General features: G+C 41.9%; 1 protein-coding gene and 1 long non-coding RNA gene across 3 annotated transcripts in view; both read right to left on the bottom strand.

Annotated features, from left to right (window-relative positions):
• The window catches only part of LOC108313454, a 3,564-nt gene extending 2,200 nt beyond the window's left edge, over positions 1–1,364 (bottom strand). The window contains exon 1 of the long non-coding RNA XR_001829095.2: positions 120–1,364. This is a non-coding gene — a long non-coding RNA (uncharacterized LOC108313454). The remainder of the gene's footprint in view (positions 1–119) is intronic.
• A 7,093-nt stretch (positions 1,365–8,457) lies between these two features.
• GAN (gigaxonin) overlaps positions 8,458–23,953 on the bottom strand; it is a 57,849-nt gene continuing 42,353 nt past the window's right edge. For both annotated transcript variants that reach the window (XM_017541861.2, XM_037743219.1), the window contains 5 exons: positions 22,906–23,055; positions 21,727–21,863; positions 21,359–21,487; positions 11,319–11,428; positions 8,458–11,232 (listed from right to left, as the gene is read on the bottom strand). In XM_017541861.2, coding sequence (XP_017397350.1) covers positions 11,051–11,232; positions 11,319–11,428; positions 21,359–21,487; positions 21,727–21,863; positions 22,906–23,055 — 708 coding nt within the window. In that variant the 3' untranslated portion in view covers positions 8,458–11,050. The remainder of the gene's footprint in view (positions 11,233–11,318; positions 11,429–21,358; positions 21,488–21,726; positions 21,864–22,905; positions 23,056–23,953) is intronic.

Raw genomic sequence — 23,953 nt, 5'->3', positions numbered from 1 at the left:
AGAGACGGGGTTTCACCATGTTGACCAGGATGGTCTCGATCTCTTGACCTCGTGATCCACCCGCCTCGGCCTCCCAAAGTGCTGGGATTACAGGCTTGAGCCACCGCGCCCGGCCATACTTCTTTATTTCTTAAGCTGATGGTATCCTTTTGCCCGCCCCATGTACCAGATCCTATATATATTTTTTTTATAAAACATAACTCAACTTTAATGAGCATATGCTAATTTAATAATAAATTTACTGAAGTTTCTTTTGAAGCACAAATTCCTTTTGGAAAAACACATGAAAAGGTGGTCTGTCTCGTTAACAAGCACTTCTGATTTCCGATCCCGTCCATGATTTGGAACACAGTGTGTTTTTAAGTCAGAGCTGAAGAGGAGACAAGGGCTGCGCTCTGCTCTGGAGAATTCAAGCTGGAAGGGGACAGAGTAGAACCCACACAGAGACTCCCCATCCAGCTCTGCGGATGATGGACAGACACGGCAGAGCACCTGTCACAAGAGGCTGAGCACGTCGGGGAGCGCGGGCTGCGCTGGGTGCTGAGGTAGTGCACGTGGCCTGTGCCGGCCTCCTCTCCTGGCTTGGAGGAGAACACTGAGGGCCTCTGGGGTTGGCCTGGAAGGTGTCATTCTAGCCTACAGGTGCCTAAAGGGCTGGGATGTGTCCTTGGGGGTGCCTCAGCAGGCAAGGGGCCATTCTGACCTGGAACCTGGGTACAGATCTGACTCACAGGCAGGCCCAGCTGGCTGTGGAAAGTGCCAGTAGGAAGGTCTGCTCAGCGATCCCCGAGGCTCACGCCCTGGGCATCACGTGGTCTGAGGAACCAGAAGAGCTACTCTTTCTGCCCTCCCCAACTCACTCCAACTCTTTTCATTTTTTATTTTGGATACATAATTCAAGTAGTTAAAAAACCGGGCTGGAAGAGGGGTGGGAAAGAAGAGCAGAGGATAGGGCGGGAAAGCTATCCTAAGAAGAGTGAGTAAAAACGACTCCAAATCATGGCCAAAATACCCTTCCTCCACCTTGACGACAACCCCAAAGCCAGCAGAGAAAGGTGGGCCGACTGCGAAGTGCCTGTTTTCTCAGAGATTCCACCTAGCAGTGTCCTTGGGGAGCTACGGTGGAACACGGAGAGAAAAACCAATGTTGGTTCAAACAAAAGCTTATTAACAAGTGAAGGAAATGGGAAGACACAGACGGCTAGCTCTGAAGACTCGGCGTGCACCCCAGGCTATCAATCTCTTAGGATCATGATCTCCTGTTTCCCCTATTTCTGAGATTTTTTTTTTTTTAATTTTTTTTTGTTATTGTTTTTTGAGACGGAGTCCCCGTCTGTTGTCCAGGCTGGAGTGCAGTAGCACAATCACAGCTCCCTGCAACTTCTGCCTTCCGGGGTCAAATGATTCTCCTGCCTCAGCCTACTAAGTAGCTGGGATGACAGGGGCCCACCAGCACACTCGGCTAATTTTTTTATTTTTAGTAGAGACAGGGTTTTACCATGTTGGCCAGGCTGGTCTCAAACTCCTGACCGCAAGTGATCTACCAGCCTTTGCCTCCCAAAGTGCTGGGATTACAGGTGTGAGCCACCTTGCCCAGTCTGAGCAGATCTTTTACAAGGTAGGAGGGGTCAGGACACACAGGGAGAGGCTTTTACTCCCTCTCCCTCCGGAGCCGAGAGTAAAACTGCAGTGGACTTTCACCAGGAAGGAGGACAAGACAAAACCATGACCTCTCGGTGAAGATGTGGCCCATCAGCAGGGCTACCAACCTGGAGAGTGGGAAGGCCGCCCCACCAACCTCCCCTAGGGCAGGGGAAACAGTTGGCTTATGTTCAAACGGTCAATATCACCATAACTTTTTTCTGAAATTTCATATAGCAGCATTCATTCTTGAACCTAGACATAAGACTTTACATTGAGCCATGAGACTTAAGAGTACTGCAGAGCTAAAAACCAACACGTCCCGCCCAGCACTCTTTCTCTGCCGTCTCTATTTTGATTTGAGTTGCTGATAAAAATGTCCAGCAGGTCCACCTCACCTTCAGTGATCCTGCCAAGCTCCGAGCTCCCCAACACTGCCTGGATCTGGCTATTCAACCTAGTCTCAGTTCTTCGTTAAATCCTAGCTCTACTTCCGGCTCATATTCAGAGGTCAAGAATGACTTTATCAAACATCTTATCGAAATCAAGACAAGCTGAGCACATCACATACTCCTTCCTCTGCCAGTCCCATAACCTCACCAGGAAAAGAGGTGTATGATAGGAAGGATTCAGTAGTTCACTTTCTGTACCACTGTGTTAAATAAGCTTCTTTATGCAAGGGTACAAAAGCTCCACACACACAGACACATGCACAAACACACATGTACGTACACACAAGTACTTGTAACACATATTTGTTTTTAAGTTTCATTTAACATCCAAGTTAGGAAAGCATAGTATAGGTCTATGATCTAAAACAGAGATCTAGGAAATATCTAGTTTCTTTGACCAATATAGACTATTACCTTTCCTATTTTAAAGAAAAAAAAAATTCAACTTTGACAGAGAGTTTTAAGTATTATTAGAGATCTTCACTGTGAAAATTCTAAACAGAGGGTTATTTCTAACAAACTACATGTACATATTTTGGGCTGTTTCAGCTATCTACAATTGTTTGGAATTTAAATATCAGACACGTAGAAGGAGAGAGGTGGCATGGGTCTAGAAGGTAAATCATTTTATGGCTGGATGTGGTGGCTCACACCTGTAATCCTAGCACTTTGGGAGGCTGAGGCAGGCAGACTGCCTGAGCTCAGCAGTTCAAGACCAGCCCGGGCAACATGGTGGAACCCCAACTGTACTAAAAATACAAAAAACTAGCTGGGCATAGTGGTGTGCACCTGTAGCCCCAGCTACTTGGAAGCTGAGGCAGGAGAATCCCTTGAGCCTGGGAGATTGCACTCCACCGCACTCCAGCCTGGGTAACAGAGTGAGACTCCATCTCAAAAAAAGAAGAAAGGATTTTATGAACACAAACATGTAATACATTTACTTGTATATCACGTGGCAGCAGACGTGAGAATGGGGAAAGCTATAAGGCCCGGGACATTCTGCGCAGGCAGCCTCGGCCTCCCACACAGGGTCTCCCGTACTCTGTGTTGAGAGTGGACATAATCAGGGTGGCGGCAACAGTGATCACTGCGAGCAAGCCACTATCCCAAGTGCTTATAGTCATCACCCAGTTAGTCCTCACCACAACTCTCAGAGGATAAATCCTCCTGCTATGCTTATTCCACGTAGGAAACTGAGCCTCGGGGTTAAAGAGATTCCCAAGTCACAGAGCATAATTGTGGCAGAAGCCCCCAGCCCCAGATGCGCCTGACACCAAGGCCTATGTTCCCAACCACTGGGTTTATAAGGAAGTGGATAAAGATGATTGCCTGATAATAATTCAAACAAGAAAATCTGGGGTTTAAGTTAAAGGAGGAAGCCTTGGTTCTCATGGAAACCACTTCCAGGAAATGTCTCACGTCCTGAGCTAAGCCAACAGGGTGCTAACAGATTGTCACTGGAAGAGAAGATTTGCCATTCTACTGTTAAGAGCAAGCCCTTTACTCTGAAAAGCACAAGCATAAAAATTAAATCCTACTAATGCGTAAGAACAGTTAAACTTGGTTATACTTGGTATAAATTAAGTACCAGGTAAAACCTGGTGCTTAAGTTATTTGACGTATGCAAGGCTTTTAGAAATGGGCATAACTCTTTTGGCCACGGCATCACTGAAGTCCTCCATTTAAGTAGGCTGTGTATGACTGTGGCCTGAAACTGGGCCATTATTACAAGATCTCCCCGGAGGAAGGGTCTTGCATATAACTGGTGAGCCTCCTCAACTCCTTCCTCCCGATGGGGTGACCAGGCAAGCTGACAGACACTAGGGAGGATGGGGGCCACCACGTGTGGGGTGCAGAGGGCGCGTACCACAGGAAGCCGAGGGATGCTCCACTGGCACAGGGAACAAATCACATCATTCATGATTCTAAGTATCATCCAACTCTATGTAGTTCTGCCAACCTCAGCTCTGCACTTAGGAAACACTTTGAGTGAGAAGGAGCTTAGCAGTGAGTATAGAGTTTCATCAAAATTAAAGATTTTTGGGAAACAATAGCACCTTATAGAAAATGAAAAAAAATAGTAGCCTTAAGCACCCAAATCCCAAACACTGGGTCAGATGACAGAGGGACACATTTTCTTGTCTGATGCCAACAAGAATGGAAATCAAGCCCTCTGTTTTACACAGCAGCGACGGTTAAATAGACTACTTTTCTGCATTAGGAAAACACAGCCTTTTAAAGACTCTTTAAAGTTCAAGTTGAGTTTCAAGTAATCACTTTGCAGCAACTCTAGGAGAATTATTATTCCTCCTGGTTGTAAGTGCCTTTTTTTTTTTTTAAAGTAGTAAAATGGAAAACAGGCCTTAGAGAATTGTATTTCTCAAGGCCGCTGACTGCCTGCTTCCAAGCTTTTGTTAAAGAACAGAATGTGTTGAATTCTTCTAAATTGGCAAGGGATCAAGCACAACACTACATAATGAGGTAGCTGAGAACATAGTTTTTCCTATAAACACAAAGAACAAGTGAATAAGAGCATGTAATTCTCATCCAATTAAACAGGAAACATGATAAAGCAAGTTACTATAGTTGTATTTAAACCAAGTTCACTGGTATGACTTGAAAAAATTTAACCCAAGGTTCTAAGGTATGGCTTATTCATAACTAATGAGTAAAAACAATAAAAATAAGGTAACCAAACCTACTATTTGTACTGAAATGCTAAAATAAGATCCTAATAAATATAATTCACCAACTAGAAAACAGACGAATCTACATTTGGGATGTGAATAATTTGAAACGGCCGTTTATTTCCGTGGACCCTACTCGGTGTGTAATTGTTCACTTCATCTTAAGGCAGTATGTCCCCCGGACTCTGTGTGAGGCCATCCTCTTCCACCTACTCCTTCTCCAATTCAAACCACGAATGTATAATTTCTGGGTTTCTTTCAATGTATGCAGGGAAGGAAGCTCAACAACTTTGTTGAGCCAGGAAGAAATTAATATCAACATTTATAATCAGGCCAAATTTCAGTTGAGTAGGGACTTTAAAAGATTAGTTTTAATCTTAAAAAAAAAAAAAAAAAAAAAAAAGAGGCCAGGCAAGGTGGCTCATGCTGATAATCTCAGCACTTTTGGAGGCTGAGGAAGGTGGATCCTGAGATCAAGAGATTGAGACCATCCTGGCTAACATGGTGAAATCCCGCTTCTACTAAAAATACAAAAATTAGCCAGGCGTGGCGGCACATGCCTGTAATCCCAGCTACTCAGGAGGCTGTGGCAGAATTGCTTGGACCCCGGAGGCAGAGGATGCGGTGGGACAAGATCGCATCACTGCACTCCAGCCTGGGCAACAGCGCAAGACTCCATCTCAAAAAAAAAGAAAAAAAAAAAGAGGGCAACAGACATTTCTGACTAATTATATAATGTAGTTTTATTTATTAGATGATTAATTTCATGAGAAAGAGAAGGAGTTTAAAAATCCAATCACTTAGATAATTTCAATGACAGAACTGAAAAAGAACATACTTTCTATCAGTGGTTGCTGGCTCAAGCACCTATAGTTCCGGCTGGGTCTGAGGCCAGGAGTTTGAGACCAGCCTGGGCAACAGAGTGAAACCCTGTTTCTATAAGAAATTTAAAAAATAAAATAAAAAAGAACAAACTTTCTTAAACTGTATGCATTACACCAAACCATTTGGAAGTGACTTAATTCCTTAGATGTCACATACATGGAACTATTACAATGAGACAATATTGAGATATGTTTAAAATGGAAACAATAATAAGATTACTTCTGAAAAATACAAAACCTTAGAAAGTTTTACCAGCCAACTTGCAAAAAATATAGAAAATGCCTACCAGTCAATACCACGGAGACTTAACCGCCAGCAAGCACGACAGACACCCAACACAAGTTCGTGTTCTCAATTACGGGCAAATGGTCCTTTCTCATCCGTATACATTTCTGTAATTTCTACAGAAACTACAGAAAGAGTCAAGAATACTTCAAGAATTATTTAAAAGCTAGCAAAATATTTTCCTAACATTCTAAGACACAGTTTATTTTCCCTTACTAATTACATGGAATAAGAGAGGGAAGTATACATGAAGCTGCAGCTCTTTGAAATTAAAAAGTTTCTCTTTCAAACACACATTCTTCTGTTCTTATGACTTTAGTAAATTCTTCAAATTCCTACAGCTAGCTAACAAAGAAAATCAAACATATTTCAGGTTATGTCTGTGCAACTAGCAAAGGACATGTTTGGGAGCTTAAATTGTATTAATACTACAAATGATTATTCTATGATTAAAAATACTTGTATGCCTAGAAACATCAAGTCCTGGCCCCACTGCCTGACTGGTGAGCTGATAATCCAAACACCTGGCTTCTGCTTTTGGTTCTTGCTGCTCCCTAAAGCGAGAAATGAAGCTGCATGTGTCAGGCCTCCAAGATTACCCTCATACAATGAGGAAAGTGCCCTGCCCATCCCAGAGATGTGACGATCAAAGAGATATATGTCCTGGAAAGATTTTGAGACCCATATAAAAAGCAGTCAATGAAGCTCAATATTAAACATGATCAACATTATAAGCTATGCTGAGTAGAGGGGTCTCAAAAAACCTACAGGACGTGTGGGGACCACAGGATTGTACATCATGTGCATCAGGCACTTGGCATTGTTTATTCTATACTAGTTTCTACTCCACACAGGAGGCCAGCCCATCTGGGTACAAAGTTTATAACTGAAAACCCAGTAAAATCAGTCACTCTTAGAGTGCCCTTTTCAAGAGAAGAACATCACTTTGATCACAAGAATATATTTATCTGTCAAATGTTTATTGACTACCTACTCTGTGCATTCACTGAGACCAGCAGATGACAAAGACAGGGCCCGTGCCCAACCCAGGGTGAGTTTACGATCTTGAGTGGGAGGGTGGTGTGACATCCACCTCACTGTTCAGCTTCCTGAATGGCAGCCACAGGTCCTAGTGGGTGCCCATCAGACATGTGTTGGCGGACCTGAGGTGGGTTTGCGACACTCAGCTGGTCTCTTCTCACTGACTTCCTGGACCCCAGTGCTCAGTGAGCAGCCAGTGGAAAAGGACAGCCTTACCTTTCCCTTCCACCAGATATTTTTCTGGGGGTTCCAGTATCTCTGAATTGATACAAAGTGCCACCTCGTTCTTCCCCCATTTAACCAAATGTCTTCCTCTGACCACGGGAGGCCTCTTTAATCATGAACGCCAACATTCTGGAAGGGGATACTGCGGTGTTTCTAGCATTCCTTGGAAGGTTTTTGGAATCCCTGGTTTGGTACACTGAGGTAGAATGTACCAAATGGAACTCTAATGGGCCACAGTACCTAAGATACTTCTCTAGAAATGAAACTTAACCACCTATGAGTAACTTAGGCGCCATAGCAAAGACAGCCCTATCTTTACCATATTTGTACAAAGAATGTGTTTCCTTTACATTGACTAGGGAATCCCCCCAACTCATAAATTATAAAAATGGCACTTCCAAACCAACAATGAAAAAAGCGTCATCATTAAAGTGGTAGTGCAATATTATAGAACGCTTCGTTACAGACAAAACACCATCCAATAGACCTCCAAATGCTCTTTCTTGGTTGTTACATGGTTTGAAAAAAGGCTACGGTTAGCTATCAATTCCTCACAGCAATGAAATATTAAGCTAAATAATCAATTTAGAAATTCATTAGGCCAAATCTTGACAGTATACCAACTACAAGTTGGTAAACACTGTTTTTAATCCTGCTAAAGAAGAGAAATGCTAACACCAAGAAAACCTTGCTATAAACTACAAATATTTCAGTATTTCCACTCAATATGAGTTTGACATAGTATAAACTGAAGGTCAACAGGCTCGAGAATTTATCTGAAGCACCAGGAGACAGTAAATACATGTAGTTTAGAACTACAATTCAAAAAGTAAACCCATACAAATACATTTATCAGGTCAAACAGCATCATACACATGCACACTCACTCATCTCTCACACAGTTTCTTCTCACAGGATATAAGCACTACCAAAAAACAGAAAAACACTTTAAATTAAACACTTAAATCTTTGAAAGGTCTATATTTGGATATGCTAAACAAAGAAACAAACAACCTATTTTAGACTGCAGCCTAGGAGAGATTCTTTAAATATTCACTTATTCTAACCTGAGACAACTTTCCTTCTCAAAAGAAATTGCACTTTCCCCAAAGATATCAGTATTTAAAATTTAAGACCTATGCTGAGCCACCAATTCCAACACACACCTGGCAAAAGTGCTTATCAAGAAAGAAGTATCAAAAAGTTATTAAGAAATGATGTTTCAAGGCATAGGTGCAATGTTAAAACACAAACCTGCATGAAATGAGCGAAAATTTATTTTACAATACTGAAATAACTGTAATTTACAAGAGTCATGATTAATTTTGGAGCACAGTAAAATTAAATCTTCCCTATACTTTAACACATTTTAATATTTGTTTATAGTAAAATAACAGTTTGGCACTTAGCAGCTTTTGTGTTATTGCATCCCATATTATGTGGCAAATTTATTTCATAAAACGTTATCTAATATCTGCAGTTACAGTGTCAATGAACTGAATAAAACAAAACAAAACACTATTTTTATAAAATGAATTTATCAAGGCATGCAGGTACTGATAATATTGCAAGAGGAACACATTCACTCCTAAATAATAAACTGTCTCCCTGGAGAGGCCCGGCGTAGACTGGCGAAAAAAACTTTAAATGTCAGAAATTTAAAAAAAGAGAATTGCTGACGATCATGGCTTTAATTGGATGTCAGTTACTGTTTTAATGTTCCCCAACTGCAGCTGCTGAATGCCAAGGTACTGTTCTGTACGGGATAGTTCACCAAAGCAAATTTAGTTTTCCAGCAATTTGCTTCTTCTAAAATTAATGTCTAGTTGTAAAAAGAAAAATCTTCCTTTCTTTGCAGAGGCCACATAGTTTGCTTTCATTGAAAGATCTCCACAGTATCACTGGAAAATGTGCAGACAACAGCTGACTGGTAAACAATGCAATTCTAAGCTTGTTTTGACTGACATATTAAACATGATTAATTACATGACTGCAGCACATCTGGCCTGCTGCCTCTGGTATATAAGATAAAAACCTTATACCTTCTCTTATCAGGTATCTTCTGGCCAAAATGGAGAGTTAGTTGCCATACTCAACACTCGTTAATCCACAGGCAACTTCTGTAGCAACTTCTGTAGCACTGTACTGACTTCCAGAATGTGTACTGACTTCCAGGAAAAAAAAAAATCACAGTTAGGTCACCCTTTTTTTATGTCTATGGGTGGGAGAGCATAAGTGATGTTTCACATGCATGTTAACTGCATACAAACGTTCCATATAGGAAGTTTCTCGAAGAAGTTCCTGTTATCATTTTACAACCAAAGGATACCTTTATACATGTGTTAATAAGACAAAATGCTGCTTCTTACAGCCATAATCCAGGAGGAAAAAAAAAGCTGTAGAAAACAATTAAAAATGAAGTACTCTATATTAAATTGATTAGAAATTTGATATTGCATAAAATTCAATTTAGGAAGTAATCAAGCACTTTGAAGTCCCCAATTTCACACTAGGGTGGTGTAATTCAAGTGGAAAACAAATTGTCTTACAAGGTACGTTCCACGAACAAAAGACATTTTTCCCCCAATGAGAAGTGGGGTAAAGTGAGTTGAGGTGGGAATGAGAGATATTAAAGGAGGAAAGGAGGAAAAGATTAATTTGCTCCACTATGAACAGAATGAAATTAAGTTGAGGTAGTTTATTCTACCAGCCAAACTTTACTCGGAACATAATTTGTCTAAGACTCTCACTAGTGAATGCCACTGGGAAACTTCTATAGCAAAGACTAGATTCTTAACACAGATTCGCATTCTAAGACAAGTTTTCAAACTCTAAACAGTAGTAAACAAGACTTTGTGTGCTTCAGACAGGTTATATTAAAAAGTTTTTGATCCCTACACATTTTGTCTGGATAGCTTTTTTGTTTTTGTTTTTTTCAGCCATAGCAGACCTTTATTATTTGTCTGACTCAGGTCTTTCTTTTATAAAATCTCCTACTCACTAATATCCTCACACTAAGAAAATGGTTATGATCACTGAAAAGGCAGAATGGCACTGCGGGAGACCCTTCCCAGCTCCACTGGTACTACCCCAGAAAGGATGGCATGACATGTCTTCATCTAAGTCAACATAGAAGTGAGCAACTTCCTTCAGTTCACACACGGGCTGCAACCGGACTCATGAATTTACTGAATCTTTACATTACTAAGATAAAGTTATAAAAGAGAAATTCTATCTTCGTTGCAATTCATCATGATATAGTTTTAAAAAGATTCTTAGGACAGAGTACTAGGAATAAATGGAGACCACCCGGCACACAGTCCAATCTAACATTTTAGGCACGAACCTTACTTTGTTGGGCAGGGTTAGGCATGATATATCCTTCCAAGTGCAGTAGAAAAGCAGTCTTGGCATGTTTGGATATGTTGATTTGCATATACAGATTTTGTTTGTTTGTTTATCAAAGCTACATATTTGAACACAGCAGTCAGACAGACAGGAGTTTCCTTCAGGGAAAATGCACCTTAGTATTTTAACTTTGATATTTTACATGATACCAATTCCCACTCCCTTTTCCTTGTGATATTTACTAGCCTCCAGTGTCTACAGACACATCTAACTGGAGGAACTGACTCCTCCCGGGTAGTTTTTCAACAGTTCTGTGTTCTCCCAAACAAGAGCTGAAGCCCAAGTTTCTAAGCCTCATAAAACCACCAGTTACCATACCAAAGCCCAGCACACAGAGTGAGTTTCAGCCGCTGTCTCCGCTTTCCCTTTCGCAGCTATGTTATGGTGCTCTTGGGTTAGGATCACGCTCTCTGCTCTGCTTCCTCCTCAAGGGGAATGAACACGAATACGGAATAAGCCTTGCTGAAGTTGCAGGCGGAAAAGCTTGCAATTTGCAATGCGTAAGGCTGCACACGCGGTGCGGCGAAGGTCGGATGGAAGGAGTGGTTTAGTGTGGTGCCAGGTTCCGGTGCTTCTTTTAAACTCCCGCACGTAGTCATAATTGGTACCTAAGCCAGAGAAATAAGCAAGGGTGAGACAATGTGCCCAGAATCACCAGGAAACAGTTCCAAGAAAATCACCGTAACACTCTCACCTGTATCAAGATCACCAATAACATAAATACTGGCTCCTATAGGTACAGCTCCATAAACAAAAGATGAACTAGCGGGGATGCACAAATTCTGGTCGTTAAGATAGATCCACCTGAAAACAAAGACGGTGCACAAAATTAAGGAAATCAAAAAGATGACAACAATGTCTAGGAAGACTGACACAGAAAACTTGGTAAGTCATCATCAGTACCAGGCACCGTGCCAATCTCGACCCCACGTTCCACTGCCAGGTCACCACTGACACGCTGCCAGTTGCTAAACACAGGAGTTTTGTCTGCGCTAGAATGAAACACGTATTGAGTCATAAACAACATGTGCTTTCCAACCTGCTTCTGCTCAGTACAAGGTTGCAGAGATTCATCCAAGCTGTTGTTTGCATCTGTCATTCATTTGTTTATTTCTAAGCAGTATTCCATCTTATGGATGTACCAGAATTTGTTGGTTTTTCAGACAGGGCCTCCCTCTATTGCCTCAGGCTGGAGTGGAGTGGTGCAATTATGGTTCACTACAGCCTCAGCCTACCAGTTCAGGTGATCCTCCCACCCTAGGCTCCCAAGTAGCTGAGATTACAGGTGTGCACTGTCACGTTCAGCTAATTTCTGCTGCTGTTTGTTTTTTCTAAATAAAGACGGGATTTTGCCATGTTGCTCAGCTGGTCTTGATCTGCCCACCTTAGCCTCCCAAAATGCTGTATTACAGGCGTAAGCCGCTGAGCCCTCCCCAGAATTTGTTATTCATTCGCCTGTCGATGTTCCAGTTTTTGGCTATCATGAGTAAGGCTGTGAGGAACATTAGAGAGCGAGTCTTTTTTGTAAACTTATGAAATTGCCGGGCTATATGGTAAGGGTATTTTCTACCGGAAAAAAAAAAATGCCCCACTGCTTTCCAAAGTGTTGTACCATAATTGTGAATTCCAATTAGCAATGTATAAGAATTCCAACTGCTCAGTATTATTGTGAGACCTCAGGTCTCAGTATTATATTTTTAATTTTAGCTATTTCAATGGTGTGCACTTCCCTGAAGACTAATGAACATCTCTAGATATGCTTACTGGTCATTTTATGGATTTTTTTTTTTTTTTTGAGACACAGTCTCACTCTGTCGCTCATCTAAGTTGGAGTGCAATGGCGCAATCACAGCTCACTGCAGTCTCAATCTCTTGGGTTCTAGTGATCCTCTCACCTCAGCCTCCCAAGTAGTTGGGGTCACAGATGTGTACCACCACATCCAGCTAATTAAAAAAATTTTTTTTTCATACAGATGAGGTCTTACCATACAACCCAGGCTGTCTCAGGCTCCAGGGCTCAAGTGATCCTTCTGCCCTGGCCTCTTAGAGTGCTGGGACTACAGGTGTGAGCCACCAGCCCCAGCCCCATTTTATATTCTTTCATAAAATGTCTGTTCAAAGGTTTGCTCATTTTCAAACTGGGGGCCAGGTGTGGTGGCTCATACCTATAATCCCAATACTTTGGGAGCCTGAGGCAGGTAGATCACTTGAGCCCAGGAGTTTAAGACCAGCTGGGCAACATGGTGAAACCCTGTCTCTACAAAAACATACAAAATTAGCCAAGTATGGTGGCAACTGTCTGTAGTCTTAGCTACTCAGGAGGCTGAAGTGGGATGACTGCTTGAGCCAAGGAGGTCAAGGCTGCAATGAGCTGAGATAATGCCACTGCACTCCAGCCTGGGCAAAAGTGAGACCCTGTCTCCAAAAAAAAGATTAAAAAAGGATGTAACAAGACTGTCTCTACAAATACATTTTTTAATTGGGTTTAATGTCTTCTTATTGAAATATAAGATTCTTTATATCCCATGGATACAAATACTTTGTTATGTACATGTATTATGAATTTTTTTTGCCAGCTTGTAGGTTGCCTTTTCATTTTCTTAATGGAATCTTTTGAAGGACAGAAGTTTCTAATTTTGATGAATTCCAGGACATCCTTGTCTTCTTTTACAGTCATGGTTTCTGTGTCATTCTAGAAAATCTTTGTCTACCCTAATATTATAAAAATTTTTCTCCTGTGCTCTCTTCTGGAAATTTTACAGCTTTATCTTTTACATTTAGGACTATGATACATTTCAAGTTAATTTTTTGCGCCTGGTATGAATCACAGTTCACTTTCTTCCATACAGATAACTAGCTGTTCCAGCACCATTTGCTAAAGGCTTTTCTTTCCCCACTAAATTGCCTTGGCACCTCTGTTGAAAATCAATTTAATAACCACTAAAAGGATTTGAGGCTCTACGAGGAAGTGGTTGATCCCAGAGCTGAGGTAGAGAAAATACAAGATGGGCCTAGAGCATCCTGTTATGCCAGACAGAAAGTGCTTAAAAAAGGATGGGGGTGTGTCAAAGGACACGGAAGCCATGGTGAAGCAGCTCCTGACAGCTGAGGGTGCAACTATGTGAGCAAGAAAATCAATAATGATGGTGCTGAATTTATAATCCAGGGAATAAAATAAATACCCATGAATCCATATACTGTAAGTAACTGGAAAACATCAATAGGAAAAAGGGACGAGTTTCCTTTACAGAAAAATTCCAATTAATAAATGCAGAGGGAATGACGGAAACAAAATCACCATCAGGCAAACACCACAGTAATGACTTCTCCAGGCTAGATCTACCGATGGACGCTAACACGAGTGGCTGAGAGTTTAAGGAGAAAATGGTTTTGCAAATACTCATGTTATCTCCACCAAGATATTCATTAATTACAAAAACAAAAACAGTTAACTTTCTAGTGGAGAAATCTAACAGACACCACCTTACCCAAGCAATCAAGGTTAGCATCACCAGCAATAAGGCACATCAACGCTCTCCCTGACATGATGCAGAGAAGTGCATACCATGACTTCTGTGGTATTGCCAAACTGCATAACCTCAGTCTAATTGCAAGAAATCATTAGATAAATCCAAATTAAGAGATCCTACAAAAAAAAAATGGACCAATAATCTTCAAGAGTATGAAGGTCATGAGATTCATGGAAAGAATGAAGCAGCAGCACAGGTTAAAGGAGTCTAAGCAAACAGTATCTGAATGCAATGCAGGATCCTGGAGTGGATCTGGAAACAGGGAAAAAAGACATCAGAAGAAATGCTGGCGAAACTCCAGCAAGTCTGCAGTTTACTTAATAATGCTGGACAATGTAAATATCCTGGTTTTTATGCTTGTACTGCAGTCATGTAAGATACTAACACCAGGGGAAGCTGAGTGAATGGCCTATGGAAATGGGAATACTTTGACTATTTTTGCGACTTTTCAACAAGTCTACAATATTATTCCAGTGTAAAATTTTCTTTCTTCTTTTTTTTAAAAAAGAGTAAATCTATACCCTGCTATGTAAGAATAATGTTCGAGGGTAAATGAATGATTGTCTGTTAACAGCTAACAGGCATAGCCATGTCACAGTGGACTTCAGTAGGACCTTGGGAATTCATCTAAATGGTCTTCAGAGTTGCCAAGGTCCAGGCCTATAGTCACTGGAGCACACAGTCATATGGCCATCACTCCATCATCTCTAACTTTATGCTGCGAAGCAGCCAAGGCATCTCAATGTCAAACATAAATGTACAATTATTTCCCGAAGACCACCACTTTTATTTCAATGAACACTCTTCCTAGACTCTTCTAAAGCAGGTAGCTTCCACATTTAGAATTCCAAGAAACACAAAAGCCTAATGATTTGTCCAAGATCACAGGACAACTCAGAAACAAAGCTAAGCACCACACTTCTAAAATCATTAATCTACCATTTGATTCAACTAACATTTGAATGTTGATGGGTTGAAAGAAAGTGTTTGAAAAACAAAAGAAAACATAGCTTTCTCTAAAGGCAGCCTGACCGGGGCAGCTCTGGGTAGCTAAACTAGAGAAAACATAGCCATCTTTCTGGCTACAGAACTCAGGAATCTGGAAAAGGGATCTTGGGGCAACCAGGATCTCCAAAGTGTGAGTGAAAAACCTGAGAAAGGAGAGAGGTCCAGAAGCACCCCTCAATTGGAGCATATCCACTCATCTCAAGTATTCAACTGACCCTGGAACCATGTATGCTTATGACTGAGGCTTCGAGAGCTGCACTGGGAGTTCAGCTGCCACCCGTGGCAGGTGGCGTGGCTTGCAACTTAAGTCTCACCAAGCCCATTGCCCACTAAAACTCAGCAACACTCTAAAGCAATATAAGAAAATTCAGGCTGGGCGCAGTGGCTCACACCTGTAATCCCAGCACTTTGGGAGGCCGAGGTGGGCAGATAACTTGCAAGAGTTTGAGACCAGCCTGGCCAACACAGTGAAACTCCATCTCTACTAAAAATACAAAAAAATTAGCTGGGTGTGGTGGCACGTGCCTGTAATCCCAGCTACTCAGGAGGCTGAGGAAGGAGAACTGCTTGAACCCAGGAGGCAGAGGTTGTAGTGAGCCAACATTGTAGCATGGCACTCCAGCCTGAGAGACAAGAGCAAAACTTGGCCTCAAAAAAATAAAAATTCAAGGCTTCAAAAACATAATAGTAACCATGTCCAGGATCCAGTCCAGAATTACTCAACAAAAGAAGAGCCAGAAAAATGAGAACCCATTTCTTAAGGGAGTAAACAATCAATAGACGCTGACTCTTGAGATGACTCAGATGCTGAAATTAACAGGCAAGGACTTGAACATGACTACCGCAGTGATGCTCAGGAAGGGAAAGAAAAATGTGTTTGTGATGGAAAGATACATTTCAGCACAGAAAATTTAAAAAAAAAAAAACCACACACATATTAGAATGGATGACATAATATTTGAAATAAAAAATTCACTGGATGGAGGTAACAAAAGAAAGCAGCAGCAAACTTGAAGACAGAGCAACGGAAACCATCCAATCTGAAGAAGTAAAAATCATATTGCAGACTGCATGGTAATGAAAATAAAACATATCAGTCCGTCCAGGTAGAGTGGTGCTCGTGGAAAGATGAAAGCTTTCGCTATGTGCATTAGAAAGGCAAAAGATCTACCATGACTAACCTAAAATTCTACCTGAAGAAGCTAGAGAAGAGCAAAAGAAACCCAAGGTAAGAAAAAGAAAGCCCAAAAACAAACTAAACAAACATTTTGGAATTGATAACATAGTACTTGAGCTAAAAAATTCACGAGATTTTCTGAGATCCATTTTGCTTTTCTACTTTTTCTAAGTGAATTAAGTGGGGACGTGATAGGCATCATCTTTCCTGCATTTTCTAGTCTTTGATGGTGGCCTAATTTTTGCAAATTCCCCCAGGATGCACTATTGCTTCTGGTTTTCTATCCTGGTAGGAAAGGAAAGTTCCAGGGACTTCCACTTAGCCCTTCTTGTCATAGTGGCCCCCAATCCATACTGGTCAGAGAAACAGTAAGGTGATTTTGCCAGTTGTCAGGTAAGTCTATTCTAGTTATACATTCAGGAATCAAAAGAGGAAACACAGATCTTAACTTCAAAGAACAGTTAACATGTATATTGTAAAAAATCAAAGTAGAGGGGCATCTAGGCTGAGCGAATGCATGGAGGCAGCAAACACAAGAGGCTGTAAAACGTGAGGTGTGGAATAGCACATGTGAAAGAAACATACTGAAAAAGGGTGAAACTTTTTCTTCACCTCCAATCATGGAGAACCCTAAGTAGGGGGCTAAGTACTATTACCTTTATTTCGTAAGCAGTGGGAAACAGTCAAGAATTTTGAGCAGGGCAACCAAAAACTCTGAGCCAAGTTTTTGTCAGATTCATCTTTCCAAACCACAAGCAGGTAGCTGCACTGGCAAGGCCGGCCAGGGGCTAATGACACTACACAGACGGAGGAGTGACTGTGAGGGTAGCGGCGGGGCAGGGAAGGGGGAAATGTGAAGAATGCTACTGAGATTTTAAAAAGGACCAGACCTGGCAACTGAGGAGTTGCACAGTACAAGAGAGAAGCTAAGATGATTCCTTTTTTGTTGAGACAGGGTCTTGCTCTGGCACTCAGGCTGGAGTGCAATGGCATGATCATGGCCCATTGTAGCTTCCACCACTTCCCAGGCTCAGGTGATCCTTCTGCCTCAGCCTCCCGAGTAGCTGGGACCTCAGGCATGGATCGCCATGCTTAGCAAAGTTTTAAATTTTTTTGTAGAGATGAGATTTCACTATGTTGCCCAGGCTTGTCTTGAATTCCCAGGCTCAAAGAGATCCTCCCACCTGGGTCTCCCAGGGTGCTGAGATGGTAGGCGTCAGCCACTGCGCCTGGCCAAGAGCATGGACAATGGGGAGGACAGTAGTGTTACTAACAGAATAGGGGCACAGGAACACAAATAGAAAAACTGTCATTCTGGGTATATGAAGCTGTTGCTCTGACTTGGTAATATGTTATGGCAATTTCTTTGCTTTCCTTTCTATCAAAGAATTTTGCTTTTATTCAGAAAAACAGAATAGAGTAAGATATGGCTTTTTTCCAGGAAAGTTTTAACCTAAAAATAGGGAACAAAGACAGGAAAGACAAGAGATTACTTAAAAACAATCCACATGGTGTCCAATTGAATATGGACTGCTCATCCGGCAACAACGGTTTCCACAGTGTGCCATTGTAACGTATTTGCATCTGATCTTTTCAGAAACGAACTACTCCTACATGTTCTTTTGCTCTGTAGATAGTTATAGGAAAGCCCACATTTTAAGTCAAGCTAGTGTGGTAGTTGGAAAGGTGGAGTCTGGGGCCAGAAGGCCTGTGTTCACTTCCCATCTCAGCTCCTTGTTCCTTGCGTGTCCGGGGGCACATCACTCACCCTCTCTGTGCTGTGATTTCCTCATATGGAAAATAGGAATAGTAATAGTATCTACATACACTTCAGAGTGCTGCTTTGAAGATTAAATCACTACATGGCATTTGGTGTTATATGTGTGTTTAATATTATCTAAACATGTTAGAATCTTATATTGATAAATGAACAGCTTTCTTCATTCTATCTACAAACTAACACTGGGGAGCTTAGAAATAAGGAACTGAACATACATAAACTTTATTTGGAAGTACTTTTATTTATTTATTTTGAGACAGGGTCTTACTCTGTGCCCAGGCTGGAGTGCAGTGGTGCAATCTCAGCTCACTGCACCCTCCACCTCCTGGCTTCAAGCAATTCCTGGGCCTCAGCCTCCTGAACAGCTTAGACTACAGGAGTGTGCCACCATGCCTGGCTAATATATACATATATTCCGTGCTTTTAGTAGAGGCGGGGTTTCACCATGTTGGTCAAGTTGCTTTAGAACTCCTGGCCTCAAGTAATCCACCTTCGTGATCTGTCCGCCTTGCAAAGTGTTGGGATTACAGGTGTGAGCCACCATGCCCGGCCTGGAAGTGCTTTTAGACAGCAAGGAAGGAGCAACACTCTTATGTTTAATTATTATGAACTCAAAGCAAGCAATAGTTATTTCAAAAGCTTATCCACCACAAATATGTAAAAACCTGATAGACTGGGCATGGTGGCTCACACCCATAATGTCAGCACTTTGGGAGGCTGAGGCAGACAGATCACGAAGTCAGAAGTTCGAGACCAGCCTGGTCAACACAGTGAAACCCCGTCTCTAATAAAAAAACAAAAATTAGTCGGGCATGATGGCATGCGCCTGTAGTCTCAGCTACTCAGAAGGCTGAGGCAGGAAAATCACTTGAACCTAGGAGGCGGAGGTTGCAGTGAGCTGAGATCACGCCACTGCACTCCAGCCTGGGCTAAAGAGCAAGACTTTATCTTAAAAAAAAAAGTTTAACAACCTGATGGAATATAAAGGTCCTAAAAATTTATAGCATATCAAGGGCACTCTGAGGAATTTTATAGCCAGATTTAAATCTTACACAATCAAAATAGGGACACGAAATGGTAAAAACAAAAGCAAGCTTGACTCCTCCAGCAAGCGAGTTACTAGCTCATGCTCTCTAAACAGTAATTCAGTCATTATGAAAATAATTCAGTCAGTATTTTATCAGAAACCAAACACTCTGGCAACTGACTGTTTTGTTTGTTTGTTTGTTTGTTTTTTTGAGACAGAGCTTCTGTCTTGTTACCCAGGCTGGAGTGCAATGGCGCGATCTCGGCTCACTGCAACCTCCGCCTCCCGGGTTCAAGCAATTCTCCTGCCTCAGCCTACCGAGTAGCTGGGACTACAGGCGTGCGCCACCATGCCCAGCTAATTTTTGTGTTTTTAGTAGAGACGGGGTTTCACCTTGTTGACCAGGATGGTCTCGATCAATTGACCTCCTGATCCACCCACCGCGCCCTCCCAAAGTGCTGGGATTACAGGTGTGAGCCACCACGCCTGGCCACAACTGACTGTTAATGAAATTGGTCAGACTGCCTTGACATTCATTTGGGCAGGAAATATATATATATTATATATGTATATTTTTGAGATGCAGTCTTGCTCTATCACCCAGGCTGGAGTGCAGTGGCACAATCTTGGCTCACTGCAACCTCTGCCTCCTAGCTTCAAGTGATTCTCCTGCCTCAGCCTCTTGAGTAGCTAAGATTACAGGTGTGCACCACCATGCCTGGCTAATTTTTGTATTTTTAGTAGAGACGGGGTTTTGCCACGTTGGTCAGGCTGGTCTCGAACTACTGACCTCAGGTATCTGCCCACCTCGGCCTATCCGAAGTGATGGGATTACAGGTGTGAGCCACCACGCCCAGCCTGGGCAGGAAATTACTGTTAGACTTCATCTTTTGGCAGTTATCCCTGGCAGTCATGTATCAAGAAAGGTGAAATGTAGGGAAGTCTGAAAATCTGCCCCACAGCAAATATCCTCTAAACTGCTCTGAGTCTAATAAATTTTCCTAAGATAGGCTATCCCTATAATTACAAAAAAAGGCTATGCAAATATCCTAAATTTAAAATACAAGTTGGGTAACATTTAAATGATTTTCCAACATCTTGGTACTGCTCACTGCCCCAATCTAAAATAGCATGAAATTAAACATTATGTTATAGCACCCTCTTCTGGTAACACGACTGAAATACTCTAATAAAATTAGGTTTAGGATAGCAATCTCCCCTTAGGATTTAAACATATTACTGCAATGAAAACACTGTTTGGTGGTTACAACAATAAAACGTGTGGGGAAAGAGAGAAGAGATGGAGAAGGATGTTATCTACAAGACATATGTGGCACTTGTCCGAGGCTTTAAGAATCTCAGACACCATGTCTCAGTCACTTAACATTTTACCCAACATCCACACAGGCAGGCAGGATGTTGGAAGCCAGGATACAGAACCGACAAGAGTGGACCTTGCCCTGACGTTGCCAGCAGTTAACAGTTACACAACCCCAGAGAGAGACTTGTCTGGAGGGCAAGGGATCAAAGATCAAGGGATTTAAATCAGACTAGGAGGCATGAGAAGGCTTTCTCTGGGTTTTGATAACTGAGCAGTTTTGAAAAAGGCCAGGTTAACTGGATGGATAGAGGGAAGGGAACTTTTAGGCAAGAAATGGCATAAGAAACACAGAGCGGAGACAATCATACATAGTTGCAGGGGAAAGTGGCTCAGTGTAAAGCATCTGGGTCAGTAGGAGAAAAAGCAGACAAAGGCCGTAACATAAAAGGCCATATATGCTAAGTTAAGGAGTTTATTTATTTATTTATTTTTGGAGAACAGGGTCTCATGTTGCCCAGGTAAATCTCTAACTCCTGGGCTTAAGCAATGTTCAGTTTCTACCTCCCTAAATGCTGGGATTACAGGTGTGAGCCACCACGCCCAAGAAGTTAAGGGGTTTTAAAATTTCTCCTAAAAGCTATAGGGAGCCAATGATTTTAAGCAACTAAATGTCAAGATCTGATCTAAATGTTAGAGACGTTTTCTATTTAGAGACATTTTAAATTACCAACACTTCTGAAGTCAATGAATAAATATCTAGTATGCATCAGACACATCTCCTAAACCCATAATTCAATAAAGTAACTGAAAACAAAACTACATAAAGCTAAAATGCACTTTAATAGCACAAAGAAAAAGTTGCAGAAGCCACATGAAATCATTCTTAGTTACCTTTTAAACTCGTCATGGTAGAACTCAGACTTGCAAGTTACCATCTCACCACCCTGGATGTCCTCACGACTTCTGACTCCCCCAAACACATACAGCTCCATGGCAACTCCACAGGCCACGGCTCCAAACCTGAAAGGTCACACATAGCGTATCAGACACAAGCTGATCAATGCGAGACCTGGCTCCCGCGTTCCTCTTATGCTGGTTTAACTCTGCAGCATTACTATGTGGGCCTTCCTTTCTCAGGAAATGCCAAGTCAAAGAAAAGGTTACTAGGAAAGAAAAGAACAAGAGCCAGGCAGGGTAATGTGCTCCAGCCCCAATGGACAGCAAGGGAATCTACACAGTCCACACCCATATCCACGTACCTCCTCTCTTTCAGTGGACATATGGCAGTCCACTGCTGGGTCCTGGGATCGTAGCATTCCACAGATTCGAAAAGCTTTCCATAGGAGCCTCCACCCATGGCATAGATTTTCTTTTTCATAGCTGCATAGCAGCCAATCTGAAAGGGGAAAACAATAGGGGAGAGGCGACATTTCTCATTCAGGTCAGGTGAATACATACTAACTTCTCCGGAGCATACTTAAAGATATTTAGGAAGGGGTTTGCATTCTAACAGTAAAACGATGGTGGTTTTCAATATTACAACACCGGACTTTAAAAATGAGAAGAGCTAAGTAAGACACTTTTTGTTAGTCTTCAGAAAAGGAGCTCTTACTTCATCCGATAGCATTTCACTAAGTGAGGGAAATTAAAAAGCCTTATTTTAATTTATGTATTTATTAGAGACAGGGTCTCATTCAGTTGCCTTCGCTGGAGTACAGCAGTGTCATCATAGTTCACTGCAGTTTCAAACTCCTGGGCTCAACAGATTCTTCTGCCTCAGTCTCCTGAGTAGCTGGGACTACAGGTGCGCCCCACTATGCCTGGCTAACTTTATTTAAAACTTTTTTTTTGCAGAGATGGGGGATCACTTGAGCCTAAGAGTTCAAGACCAGCTGGGGCAACATGGTGAAACCCTATCTCTACTTTAAAAAAAAACCCAAAACCCAAAAATTAGCTGGGTGTGGTGGTGCGCACCTGTAGTCCCAGCTATTCATGAGGCTGAGGTGGGAGGATTGCTTGAGGCAGAGGTTGCAGTGAGCCAAGATGGCGCAACTGCACTCTAGCCTAGGCAACAGAGTGAGACCCTGTCTCAAGAAAAACAAGAGAGACAAAGAGAGTGAGTACAAGAGGTAAAGAAAGAAAGAAAATTGGCTAGGAAGATGTGGCTGTGGCACCATTTGTGCACCCCAATGTGGGGCTTCACACACAGCGGTGCTGTGCAGCGCCCCCTTCAGGGGAAACTCTTACACATGCTCACTTCCGTGTCTTGGTGTGTGGCTGATGACAGTGAAGCCAAACCACCAAAAATGACAGAATTCTATGACGTTAATTCTTTTAACACTATCAGTTATATTAAAGGTTTATTCAGGATATGAAGAAACATTACGTTTAAAATCCAATGTGTACACCAACTAGTTACCATAAAATGTGGTCCTCACCTTTCTGACCATGGTCAAATCAGGTTGCTTTGTCCAGGTTTTAGAATAAATATCATAACGCTCCATGGAAATCAGCTCCCTTTCACCATCCTCTCCTCCCAAAATGTACAGCATCCCATCTATCTCCACAATTCCAAAGTTATGTCTTGCCTGAAATGACATCAGTGATCCCTGAACACACTGGGCCAATCATCATATATTTAATAACAATTACAGAGACATTAAGATGGCAACAACAGACACTGGGGACTCCTAGAGCAGGGAGGCAGGGAGGGGAGAAAGGGCTGAAAAACTAAAGACTGGGTAAACGCTCAGTAACTGGGTGACGATTGACCTCACTTCGAACGTCAGCATTATGCAATATACATAAGCAACAAACCTGCACATGCACCCCGAGTCAAAAATAAAAATTGAAATCATTTTTAATAATAGTATCTCTTTCCCCCAGTGTTCCAGCAAGGAATTCCATGTTCAAAACCATTTATTTCTCCAAGTAATGCTTCTTAAAGATTTCTGGCCTCCTTAGCAGCCCACCCTTCCAGCATAACAGTCAGAGAAGCCAAAGCTAGTAATTTCTCAAAGCAAGGTTCTGAAATACACAGTGAATTCACCAGAACATCCTTTTTAACCCATAATAGTTTACAATAAGAAAACTGTTCCCTCTGGTTCAATACAATTATTTTTGCATGGCAATGGGCAGTGTTTTCAAGTTGACGTGGGAAAGGCTAGTAAAAACCACAGCAGAAAAGGCTGTCTGTGTGTGGCTGGGAGAGGCAGCAGGGAGGACAGGGTTGGGCCAACGCTTTTTGGGATTACAGAAGCCCTAAGTGTTTCATGTCTGTTTGTCAACAAACATTTATGTTGTGACCCCTGGGTGGCAAGCACGATTCTACTGCTGAAAATGAAACACTGACCAGAACAGACGTAATTCTCAGCCATCAAAGAGCTTATGTGAAAAACTTTAAATGCCTGGTCCATGAGAGGGTGAGACGTGGTATGAAGATGGAGAGCTGAGAGGCAGGAGGGAGGTCCACTAAGAAGGTGCATT

This window comes from Cebus imitator, unplaced genomic scaffold (genome assembly GCF_001604975.1).
Source record: "Cebus imitator isolate Cc_AM_T3 unplaced genomic scaffold, Cebus_imitator-1.0 Scaffold137, whole genome shotgun sequence".
NCBI lineage: Eukaryota > Metazoa > Chordata > Mammalia > Primates > Cebidae > Cebus > Cebus imitator.
The sequence above is the reverse complement of the archived record's forward strand: the minus strand, read 5'-3'. Positions and strand labels throughout refer to the sequence as shown.